This window comes from Lissotriton vulgaris, chromosome 11 (genome assembly GCF_964263255.1).
Source record: "Lissotriton vulgaris chromosome 11, aLisVul1.2, whole genome shotgun sequence".
NCBI lineage: Eukaryota > Metazoa > Chordata > Amphibia > Caudata > Salamandridae > Lissotriton > Lissotriton vulgaris.
The window spans coordinates 874,476,177-874,488,811 of NC_141699.1; the positions used below are offsets into that span (position 1 = coordinate 874,476,177).

General features: G+C 50.1%; 1 protein-coding gene across 1 annotated transcript in view; it reads left to right on the plus strand.

Annotated features, from left to right (window-relative positions):
• CROCC2 (ciliary rootlet coiled-coil, rootletin family member 2) overlaps positions 1 to 12,635 on the plus strand; it is a 1,620,686-nt gene that overhangs the window by 1,510,075 nt on the left and 97,976 nt on the right. The window contains exons 34-35 of the mRNA XM_086944022.1: positions 6,703 to 6,834; positions 7,129 to 7,308. Of these exons, the coding sequence (XP_086800148.1) occupies positions 6,703 to 6,834; positions 7,129 to 7,308 (312 nt within the window). The remainder of the gene's footprint in view (positions 1 to 6,702; positions 6,835 to 7,128; positions 7,309 to 12,635) is intronic.

Here is a 12,635-nt window from a genome sequence, read left to right on the forward strand (position 1 = left end):
CCTGATCTGTTGACTGGGTAGGAGTGTTCTGCTTAATTCAGATACTCTGTTCATCACCACCCCCCTTTTCTGAATCTAGAAGAAAAGAGCACAGGATTTATTCTCTTTTTACTTATTGGTCCCCAGGAAAGACAAACAAAATAAATAAATCCGTATTTGTAAAGCGGGAACTACTCACCCTTACGGGTCTCAAGGCCTGGGGGCCGTAGTGGAAATTAAGTGAGCTATTGCCCAGAGTCACATGGTGCTGAGCTGCCGCCGGAGCCAGGGATCGAACCGTGAACCCTGTGCCCCGAAGTCAGCTGCCCTGGCCGCTGCACCATACCTCGCGGTGCCGCCAATCTGCGCTTTGCATAACTATTGATTGCACATTGCTGCCTGTGCCTGCCTGCCGTTTTGTGCCTGATTGTACCGTTCACAGTGGTGTTTTGACCGCCATTTGCCCTACCTGTGCCCCAATCTTATCCTGGTCGCCTTTTGGCTTGCAGCCATTTTGTTGTTGTTGTTGTGACCCCCAGCCCGGCTTTCCGCCCCCGCTCCCGCCTCCCAACTGATCCCCCCTCGCACCTCCCCCCTCCACTATCCGCATATGACAGATGCATTTCCGTGCAGCGGTCGCGCCCTATGCGCGCCGAAGGTGCGCCAAAGGTAAGCCCGTCTACGCCCGTCCGCGCCCAGCGCCAGACCCCCTGGCCCCCGCAAAACCCACTCCACCCACATAACGTATGACGCCGCTACCCTCTTGGCCCTTAACCCCGGACGAACACCAACAATGCTGCGAAGCTGCCCCAGGACACACCCATGTAAATGTAGTTGAGCTTATATAGCGCACAGCTACCCGCAGTGGGTGTCCCGGCGCTTGCTTAGGGAACCCGTCCTGATATTCCCCTGTGTGATAGCCCCAGCGGGTGTCCACAAGGTGAAAGTCAGGCATCCCGCCGCGAGGGGCCGTTGTGGAGATTAAGCAAGCTATTGCCCAGAGTCACAGAGTGTGAACCCGTGAGTCGAGAAGGCACCGGAGCGAGAATTATCGAGTCCGTGGAATTTTTAGCCCAATTCCCCGCCGAGGCGGGGAATTGAACCCTGGTCCAGGACCGATCTCAGCTTCCGGGTCTGCCGCCTCTAACCCCTGAGCCACACTTCTCCACCCTTCTCCACCCTTCGCCTGCCACTCCTGCAAGTTCTCCTGCTTCAGGACCCAAAACATATCCACTAACTCCAAACACAGCTCCGACTCTAACCACCTGAAGTGCATCCTGCTGAACACCCGTTCGGTCCACAGACACGCCACGGAACTCTGGGATCTACTCGACACTACATCACCGGACGTCGCCTTCCTTACTGAAACATGGATGAACGCCTCATCAGCACCCGACATCGCCATAGCCATCCCGGACAATTACAAGATCATCCGAAAAGACCGCACCATCCAAACAGGAGGAGGCATCGCCATCGTCCATAAGAACACCATCCAAATCTCGACCAGCTCAGACGACAACCTTGCGACCGCCGAACACCTTCACTTCCAGATCCACACCGACCCTAGGACCACACTTAGAGGCACCCTCATCTACAGACCACCAGGAACCCGCACACAATTCAATGAAGACATCACTGACTTCATCAGCCCACATGCCCTCACATCCGAAAACTACATCCTACTGGGAGACCTCAACTTCCACCTGGAAAAGAAAAACGACAGCAACACCACCACCCTTCTGGACAACCTGGCCAATCTCGGACTCAAACAACTTGTTGACACCCACTTAGCCGGACACACGCTCGAACCTATCTTCACCTCCAGCAAGCACATCTCCTTCGACCACACCTCAACTCTTCATTGGACAGACCACAGCTGCGTCCACTTCAGCTACAAAAAGACCACGACTCACAACCCCCCACAACCTATTCCTCAAAGAAACTGGAACAAAATCACCACCGACCAACTCACCACATCGCTCAACCAAAACCCTCCTGCCATTTCATCGGACCCAAACCAAGCCGCCACCAAGCTCACACAATGGATCACCCACAGGGCTGACGAACTAGCACCCCTGAAAAACCACCAGATCAAACAAGGCAGCAAAAAGGCCCCCTGGTTCAACGATGACCTTAAGAAATCCAAGAAGTTATGTCGCACCCTCGAGAAAACCTGGAGAAAAAACCCAACCACCAACAACCTGACCACCTTCAAGAACGCCACCCGCAAACACCACCAATTGATCCGTTCTACCAAGAAATCAGCATTCAAGGATCGACTCGACAACAACGCCAACAACAGCAAGGAACTATTCAACATCGTCAAAGAATTTACCAACCCCACCGCCGGCACTAACGACATCACTCCCTCCCAAGACCTCTGCGACTCTTTATCCTCTTTCTTCCACAACAAAATCGCCGACATACATACCAGCTTTGAAAACCAGCCTGAAGAACAGCCCACTCCACCCACATCCGAACCAAAACAGCACTATCACAACCTTTGCGCCTGGAACCCTATCACTACCGAAGACACCATCCGCCTGATGAACTCCATCCACTCAGGTTCCCCCACCGACCCATGTCCCCACCACATCTTCAACAAAGCAGACTCCATCATCGCACCCCATCTCCGCAATGTCATCAACTGTTCCTTCAACTCCGCCACCTTTCTGGACAGCTGGAAACATGCCGAACTTAGCGCCCTTCTGAAGAAACCGACAGCAGACCCCTCTGAACTTAAGAACTACCGTCCCATCTCACTCCTCCCATTCCCAGCCAAAGTCATTGAGAAAGCCGTCAATAATCAGCTCGCCACCTTCCTCGAATCCAACAATTCCCTCGACCCCTCACAGTCCGGCTTCCGAGCCAAACACAGCACCGAAACCGCCCTCATCGCAGCTACAGACGACATCCGAACGCTACTGGACAACGGAGAAACAGTTGCCCTCATCCTACTTGACCTCTCCGCTGCCTTCGACACAGTCTGTCATAAAACCCTCATACAACGCCTCAGCAACGTCGGAATACAAGGAAAAGCTTTGGACTGGATCATATCGTTCCTCGCCAGACGAACCCAGAGAGTCCGCCTCCCCCCATTCAAATCAGAGGCCACTGAAGTCATCTGCGGCGTACCACAAGGATCATCTCTCAGCCCCACCCTCTTCAACGTTTACATGAGTCCCCCTGCATCCATCGCACGACAACACAACCTCAACATCATCTCCTACGCAGACAACACCCAGCTGATCCTCTCCCTCACCAAAGACCCAAACACTGCCAAAACCAATCTACACGAAGGAATGAAAGAAGTAGCCGATTGGATGAAGAACAGCCGTTTAAAACTTAACTCTGACAAAGCGGAAGTCCTCATCTTAGGATCATCCCCCTCTGCCTGGGACGACTCATGGTGGCCTCCGGCCCTTGGTACAGCACCCATACCTACAGATCACGCACGTAACCTGGGCTTCATCCTGGACTCCTCCCTCTCGATGACCAAACAAGTCAACGCCGTCTCATCTTCTTGCTTCAACATACTTCGCATGCTCAAAAAAATCTTCCGCTGGGTCCCCACCGAAACAAGAAAGACAGTTACCCATGCACTGGTCACCAGCCGATTGGATTATGGAAATACCCTCTAAGCCGAAACCACAGCCAAACTACAGAAAAAACTCCAACGCATCCAAAACGCCTCCGCTAGACTCATACTGGACATCCCCCGTCAAGCTCACATTTCCGGTCACCTGAAGGAGCTCCACTGGCTCCCCGTCAACAAGAGAATAACGTTCCGTCTCCTCACCCACGCACACAAGGCCCTCTACGACCTAGGACCCGAATGCCTCAACACACGACTGTCCTTCTACACACCCACCCGCCAACTACGATCATCCAATCAAGCCCTCGCCGCAGTTCCGCGCATCCAGAGATTCACTATGGGAGGAAGATCCTTCTCCTACTTAGCGGCCAAAACCTGGAACTCTCTCCCCACTCACCTCCGCCTTACACAGAACCACCTCTCCTTCAGAAAGCAACTAAAAACCTGGCTATTCGATATATAATGCACCCACCATCCCTATAGCGCCTTGAGACCCTCTGGGTGAGTAGTGCGCTATACAAATTACAGAACTTGAACTTGAACTCACCTGAGGCCTAGCCTAGGTATCTACCTTGTAAACCTATTCATCTTGCAGGGAAAGTTCAAGATTCTGTCCATGTGCCAGGTCCGGTGGGCCTTGAACTTGGGAAATTGGTTGGTGTCCCCTGGACCTCCAGGATGTCTCCTTTCATCTATTAAGTCTTCCCACCAGCAGGAGCTACGTTAGGTTAATGGTGGGGTCCCAGTGCTCTGTTAATGAACCTCTCATTCATACTGACAACAGCCTGGCGCATCTTTACAAAGGAACTGGCGGTCGGGGCAGCTTTGATGTATTCTTCTCACTAGTAGCCAGGGCGCTATGGCGGAGGAGCCTCACCTCACTGCTTTTAAGAAGTGAGAAACATAAAATGATAATAACTTAGAGTTATTATCATTTTATGCTTCATGTCCTCCTGTTTTGCAGCAGGTGGGTGGGCTGCTCTGCTCTTGGGGCAGGGGAGGAGTAGTTTGCCCACTCCTGAGTGCGTAATGACTGTTTGGTAACAAGTAACGCACACTTTCCTCGTTCTCCATGCAGGCTGCATTACACCCTGCATGGAGAACATGCCCACCCCTCCAGCCCCTGGCTGAGCGCTGTATCACAGAGTCAGTCAGAGGCTGGAGAGCAGAAGAGAGAAGACACGGGACCAGTCCTCAAGGTAAGCTTTTTAAAATTTTTGTTTTCCAATTCCCCCCTGCGACACCCCCGCGCCCCGCCCCCCCCCAACTACAATCCGCGAGCCATGCTGGCCACCACTGCTAGTATGTTACATATAGAGGGATCCCAGTTGCGAAATTGGTTTGCACATAGATAAATTACAAAATCAAAATAAATTAAATGAAGCTATATTTCATGAGTGATGTTGTTTATTCACATCCTCAGTCATAAACGTATTCTGCATTCATTGTAGAATTTAAAAACGTTTAAATGCCCAAAGAAAGGCGTGGGTGAGAAGGGTAGAAGAAAGGGGGTAGGTGCTTGATGAGGGTTTAAGGTGATGTAGATAAAGTTGACAGAAGTCACATGTGGTCACATCAGTACATTTTCAAAGTTTTCCTGATGAAGACCCCACAGTAAGGTGCAAGTGAACCTACACCACCAGGGGTCGAAACGTCGACTTACCTTTCACCTGTCCTACCTTAGCATAACAGAACATCTTTGACTGTGTTGCACTATTGGGATAGGACTAGACATATATGTGCTCTATGTCGACAACAGTGTGCTCATGTGATGTCAACTTTGAAAATGTCACCATTTATATGCAATACTTAATTTGAGCTGGGGGTTGCAGGTGGGGCCCAGAAGACTCGTTTTTGTGGAACAGCACTTCGTCAGACTTTGACCCAGAGAAGGAATGAGAAACCACAAAAGAGGGGAGAAGGTTAAAGAGAAAGATGGAAAAACAGCGACAAAGGGGAAAGCCCGGTTGAACAGTGTAGCCTCTATGCAAAATGTGTCCAAAGATAAACTATTCACTGAAAATTCATTTAAAACAACCAGGTCTGAAGGTGCTAAAGATCGGAAGAACAAGAACCTGAAAGGGTGAGATAAAGAGGGAAGGGAGTGCCTGGTGCTGTCTTGGCTAGACCCAAAAAGGACACAGACAAATCAACATGCATTCGCGCACAGAGAAACACAGACATCCTTTAGCACACAACAAACTTCAGGCCTTCATATCCTCATGCATTGGCACATATTCACACACAAGCACTAATGTACACACAAAATACAGCTACAGACACACATAGTTGGGCGTGTAGAAGCAGTCAGTACGCAGGAAGGCACGAATGCAATAAAAAGGCTGCATTCATTCAGGTAGACAAGTATGTCAGCCAGGGAGGGGACTTGAGACCAGGTACAGACATTCACGCCGGATGCAAAAGCAGCTCAGACTTCAAAGGTTGTCTTGAAATTCAGAAAAGGAAGTGCAACTTAGTACACAAGCCTTGCTGGACTTGTCACATTTTATTTGAGAGTAGACACAAATGTGAAGATGGAAAGACGACTGGTGAATGCAGGACTTAAAGCGCACACATCGACAAAAGCAGGGAAGACGGGAGCATGTCTGCTTCAAAGCCCCCACAAGCAAAACCAAAAGCAAACTGAGACATTGCGGCTTACATCCGCTTTCTTGATACTTCAACGTATTTGCCCCGCAGAGTACGATCACCAATGTGCTCGCAAAGGCCCTAATGAGTAACAAAGTCAGCACTACTTAACGAGGGTGGGTGTATACTACTGTACTGCCTAAATGAAAATAAAAGGTGCCAGGACTAAATCTACTACAATGCTATATAGGCAACGTCATTGAATGCACATACCTGTGAAAACTTCTGTGCTTCTCTGCTTACGGGACACTATATGCGATAGATGGATGGATGAATCTGTCTCATCCTTTAACTCTATACTGGTAGGCATTCTTCTTCTTACACCACTAAAAGTATGGTGCTGGCTGGTAGTTGTTCATGCCTATTGCAGAAACTCCGACTAAGAAACCCTCATTTTGCAGCCTTGTTAAGGCGTTCTTGAGTGAAAGACCCATTGCCCCTTTATGGCTGTGTTGACAAGTCTTCCTTCTTCCTTGTAGCTGGAGCGCGAGAAGCTCAGGAAAGCAGACGATGCCATGAGGCTGAGTGTGGAGCGAGGGCAGCTGGACCAGTCGCTGAACACCTTGGAGCAGGAACTGGCTGAAACCCAGAGGCAAAACCAACAGCTGCAGGTCAGAAAATAGGGGCTACGGGATGATAAACCTGAATGTAAACAGCGGGGATGCTCTTAGGACGAGATATAGAGGGAGTAAATGAGCAGAGCAGCCCCAGCCTCACATATAACTCCATATTTTGTTTTTGCATCTTTCTCGCCTCGCGCATGTATCTGCAGAACACAAAAAAGTCGTTTATAAAAGAAAACTCCTTTCTGCCATTCCCTTCTGTGTATACGTTTCCGTTTCCTCATCGTCTCCACGTTTTCTCATGTCACTTGTTCGTCTCAACATTCCCATCCTTTTCAATAGGGGCAGGTGGCGGACTTGGAGCGCGCCCACACACAGCGGCTGATGGAACTGACGTCGCGGCATAGACAGGACCTGGAGCTGGAGGCCGAGAGAGTGCGCAGTGCCCAGCTGCAGTCGGAGCGCACTCTCGACTCTCGCGAGAGAGCTTACAAGCAGCGCGTGAAGGGCCTGGAGGAGCAGGTGAGAACAGAAGGGTGCCACATCTTTTTATTTTAATTTTATTTAATGCGATTTTATATAGCGCGAACCCGAAGGTGTCAGAGCACTTTACATAAGAACCAGTTGCAAAACATAAGGACTAAGGATTACATGCGTTACATAAAAGATACAAACAGAAAAAAATTGCAAATGTACAAGATGTAGAAAAATTGCAAATGTACAAATAGTAAAGTCACTCAAGGAAGAGATACGAATGGATATTCTCTAAGAGTCACATAGGAATGGTAGAGAGAACAAAGGTCTACTACATATACTAGTGATTAGAGTTATCTCTATATACATAGGGAAGGGATACAAATGGATATACTCTAAGAGTCACATAGGAATGGTAGAGATTACAAAGGTCTACTGCATATACTAGTGATTAGAGGGGTGCCGCTCATAGACTGCTCCTGCCGCCTACCTTTGGATTGCACTCTGCACTTTTGTTCAGCCGCCTTGAGGAACAGTACGCCTCCCCATTAGAGTGTTTCCGCTGGTGTGAGCGCATTCTGCAATCGGCAGAACTTGTTACCGCTCCCAGCTGGAAGCCGTTTGGGTCGAGGGCAGCGGGGCTTAAAGGAGAAGGTTACCGACCGGGGGACTGCGAGGACCAGCATTCCTCAGTTAGCGTAGCTGGTGCCTCTTCCCCCGGCGGCCACGCCCACCGCCTGCACGTACATAATTGACGTGATCTCCACCGCAACGCGGGACGCGCGCGGGACGGAGCTTGGGGCGAAGACCGGGCAAAGAGCGGGCAGTTTGAGGCCGTTCGAGTACGGCAGAGTCCGGTCCGGGCTATCCCCCTTGGCCCCATTTTCTGTTGTTGGAAATACTCTTGTCAGTGGTGCACGGTGAGGATAAGGCACAATGTCTACACGTGAGTACAGAAGCAGGGCAGCAAAGGGGAAATTGAAAAATGGAACACTTGATGACTTTATCTCCAGAACAAACACTGCCATAGATATGGAGATCAGTAAGATGCAGCACAGGGTCTCCATTGAACTTGATGCAGCTAGAAGACTATCCCAGGAGCTGGCCATTGCCAAGAAATCCTCGTTGGGGCATTTTGCCCTTGCCAAAACACCGGATCGCACAATGGGACCAGCATCGATTCTAACGCAGGCAGTGATCCATCATACACCAGTCTCACCTCCTCCAGCCTCAGTAGCGAAGGCTGGGTCTCCATGTGCAGCCCCCCACATCCCTAGTTTATCACTGTGCAGGGCGGGAGGGGTAGACGGGCCCCCCTTGATGACACTACCAACTGCCAATCCTATTGTCATTAGTGCGAGGATCTCCCCTAACCCCCTAAAGGGCTCCAACCAGAAACAAAAGCGTAAGACCGCCACTGCCTATTCCAGGAAAAAGGCTAAGGTAGTGAAGACTCAGTTACCCTCTCAAGTACTAGCTCAGCCATCCCACTCACTCCTTCCCGTGGTAAATAGTTGCCCCTTAGTATCAGAACCTAGTTCAGTTAAGTCGATGGGGGAACATGAGAATCTTGTAATTGAAAGTGAGAATGGTGGGGTACCACTCTGTACGTTTCAAAGAAAGGATGTGGAATTTTTAACGATTGTGTGGGAAACGTTAAAAAAACTCCTAACCCCTTTGGAAATCAGACTGTCTCGAATAGAAACCCAGCTCCTCGAGACTGAAAAAAGTATTCTAAACCTGGCCACCCTGACTATACCTGGCAATAAACCAACTAGCCCACTAGCTGCGATCCACATTCCATCAGTAGCTGTTGTCAGCCCACCATCCCCTCCGGTGATCAAACCCGTCCCAAAACCCCGGCACAAGGTCCCTGTAACTACCACCGCCAATAGAGTAGCGGGAAGTGCAAACCAGTTGCCGGCCCCTTCTGTATCAGCTCCGAAAGTACAGGCTGCCCCGAGGGCTAAAGACCGCAATACTTACCACGCCATCCTACAGAGAGACACATTTTCTAAACACCACTATAGGGGTTATGTTGATCTCCCCCCAGAGGTAAGACCAGACGTAGTAGTCCTCACGGGGTGCCAGAAATCCCATACCAACAGCAGGAGGACTTTGGGTCATTAAAAAATAAGGTCATCCACTGGCTCAATGCGAACAGGCCACTGCCCAATCACCTGAGAAGTAAAATTCTTATGGTGCGACGGGTCCCTTGGATAGGCACCTCGCACAAATCCATCTCAGGTGATTGTGTTATTGTCTCATTCGAAGATCCCAACACTGCACACTTTATTCACTCATGGAGTAACCATGGTGCTAAGTCGCCCATAGCAACTAGACCATTAACTTACTTCTATCCCCCGCGTTCTCATTCCCACACGGGGGGAAACTGGAATTGGAATACGAATCCGGTACGAAACTTTGTGCAGGGTGGGCCACCTAACTACTGGCAAGACACACATGGAGGGTGGAACGGGGCTCCCACTCATAACAGATTTGGATGCCTTGAGGACGTGGATTGACTTTACCATTGGACTTCCGATATTTCCTCCCTGACAGACTCATACTGCTCTTTGTCTTACCCTCTACCATGTTCTGTTTCACCAATATCTCACAGGACTAACGACACTATCACCATATCTCCCTGGAGATTGCAACCAAATCACGGGTGAGATTAAGCACATAGAGGAGCAGGCAGTTGACCATCTCACTAGGGGCATATCTATTGGCCATACAAAAGAAGAAGATGAGATCACCAACCCAGGCCCAGCTGAGATGCTATATGCAACATGTTCACCGGTATTAGAGGTTCTGTCCTCTTCTAACTACTGCCAGGGTAGGCCAAGCAGCTGTCCATTGGTTTCTAATTCTATTGAGGAGGGGGGGGGCACCAAGAACACTTTCGATACTTTCTTGGAACGTGGCCGGGTTAGCTAATAAACTTGACTCCCCAGAGTGGGCGGAATTCACTGAGGAATACGACATATGTCTGTTCCAGGAAACGTGGGCTAGAGAACAACACTCCCGCACAGGGTCCGCTACCTTTGAGATCGTGGCAAAATGGGGTGGGAAGGGACGACCGTCCAGTGGTTTGTCAATTTGGGTAGGTTCCCACCTTGGATGCAGGGCGAGAAAGATCGAAACCAACTCACCGGACTTTCAGTGTGTTGTTCTAGAGTGGGCATCCGGTGTTAGAGTAGCATTAATAAATGTATACTCTAGACCGGTTTGCATTACGGCCACTTCGAGGACAATAGAGGAGTTGGCTGTGTTCCTCGACTGTGCCACCCTCTGCTCATCACTTATAATTGGGGGGGACTTTAACATCCAGTATGAGCCCCTCCCGGATCATTTGGAAGGTGTAATTAATGAAGAGGATGATCTCTGGGAGATACCCACCTTGTCGGGCCCACCGGTAAAATCATGGTCACCCTTAGCCACTCAAATTACATCTTTCACTTTATCCCACTCACTGAGGGCTTGTAATGGGCGGATCAAGGGAGACACCCCACCCCAGCCCACCTTCAATAGACCAGGGCACGAATCACGGATAGACTACATCCTTACAGCCGCAAGGGAGGATGATGCGCTGAGCCTGTTGGGTGTGCGACCCTGTTGCGATGAGAAGAAATGGCGCTCCGCGAGGGAGCCACGCTCCAGACGTGATGCGAGGAAAATGGCAGACGCACGGCGCCCGCACTGCAATGCGATGATTTCGATGCGATGATCCGGGGTTAGCGAGTACTCAGCGGCCCACAACCGTGTGATGAGATGATCTTTGGGAGAGCGAGCACTTTGGGGCCCGCAAGCGGGCGATGCGATGATTCTAGGTTTGCGAGCAGTCGGCGGCAGCAGCGCAGTGATTTTTCTGACGCTCTTCAGCTGCGGCGGCTCTCAAACGGGCGTTAGCGACGATTTCAACACTCTCTTCTCTGGAGTAGAACTAGAGGCCCTGGAACTCACAGGGGCCCCACCTTCAGATAGAAATCCTCGCAGGGAGGAATCAGGAGGCTGGTGGGGGAGTCAGATGTGCCTGTGACTCCAGCAGGAGGTTAGCTCACTTCTAGCCCTTGGGTGATTGCTTTAGCAAAATAAAAGTTCTCTCAAAAGTCCTTTTCCCTCTTCTTCCAAGTCCAGGGGAAACTACTGCAGGCCAGTCCAAGAAATAGCACACAAGCACAGGGACAGTCCTCTCCTGCAGAGACCTTCAGCGAAACAGACAGAGGTTCTTCTTCACATCCAGGAGCAATACAAAAATCAGGGGTTTGGACACAGATATTTGTACCCCAAAAGTCTTTGTTCTAAGAAGTCACTAGTCACTGAACCCAGCCAGAACCAGTTCTGCTCAGGCCTGGAACACTTTGTTTACCAGGCTGCATCCTTCCTTTAAGAAAGGGGGGGTCTGCTATCAGACGCACAGTAGGAGGTGGAGCCAGCATTCACCTTGCCAGGCATAGCCCTATTCAGGTCAAGGAGCTACCCCTTCCCAGTACTCAATGTAGATCTCTCTATTCAACCTAGGTCTGACTCAGCCTACCTTGCCCCTCTGAACCCAGACAGTCAAGACACATAACAGCAGAGCACACTGGAAGGCTTAGGCAAGAAAATACCTACTTTCTAAAAGTGGTATTTTCAAACAGAGAATATTAAAACCAACTTTGCTAAAATATGCATTTTATTATTCTGACCCCAGGCATACTAAACTCAAATTTCTACCATGTTCCCTGGATCAGTTAGGACTATAAGATGTAATAGTCAGACTGCCCATTCTAGCCTATGGAGAACAGGTAGCCTTGCAGCAGTGAAAAACAAAATGGAGGGTAATTCACTACCAGGACATGCTACACATATCAAGCCATGTCCTACCTTACACACACAATGCACCTACCATAGGGGTGACTTACATGATGCCAAGGGAAGGTTCAGGGGCTGGGAAGTGTGGGCACTTCACAGCCAAGATGGCAGTTCTGGACTGCACACAGACACTGCAGTGGCAGGTCTGAGGTACCATTTACAAGCTGCTTCTGTGGGTGGCGCAAACCAGCACTGCAGGCCCACCAGCAGCATTTGGGTTACCAGCCCTGGGCACACACTGGCCAAACTACTAGGGATTAACAGATAAGCAATCAGGAATATACCAATTCATAGTTACATTTAGACAGGGAGCATTGCGCTGTGGCACTGAATGGCAGTGGCACAGTGCCCAGAGCATCTAATACCAGCAAAAACAGAGGAGACAACAGCGAAACACGCCAATGGTGCCAGGTCTAACACGTGTCCCCGCCAGCTGAAATGTGGGGAGAACTACTCTTGCCCTTGGGAGTTCTCTCCACTAAGGTGGAAAAATCTGGACAGACCATCAGTATTGGTTT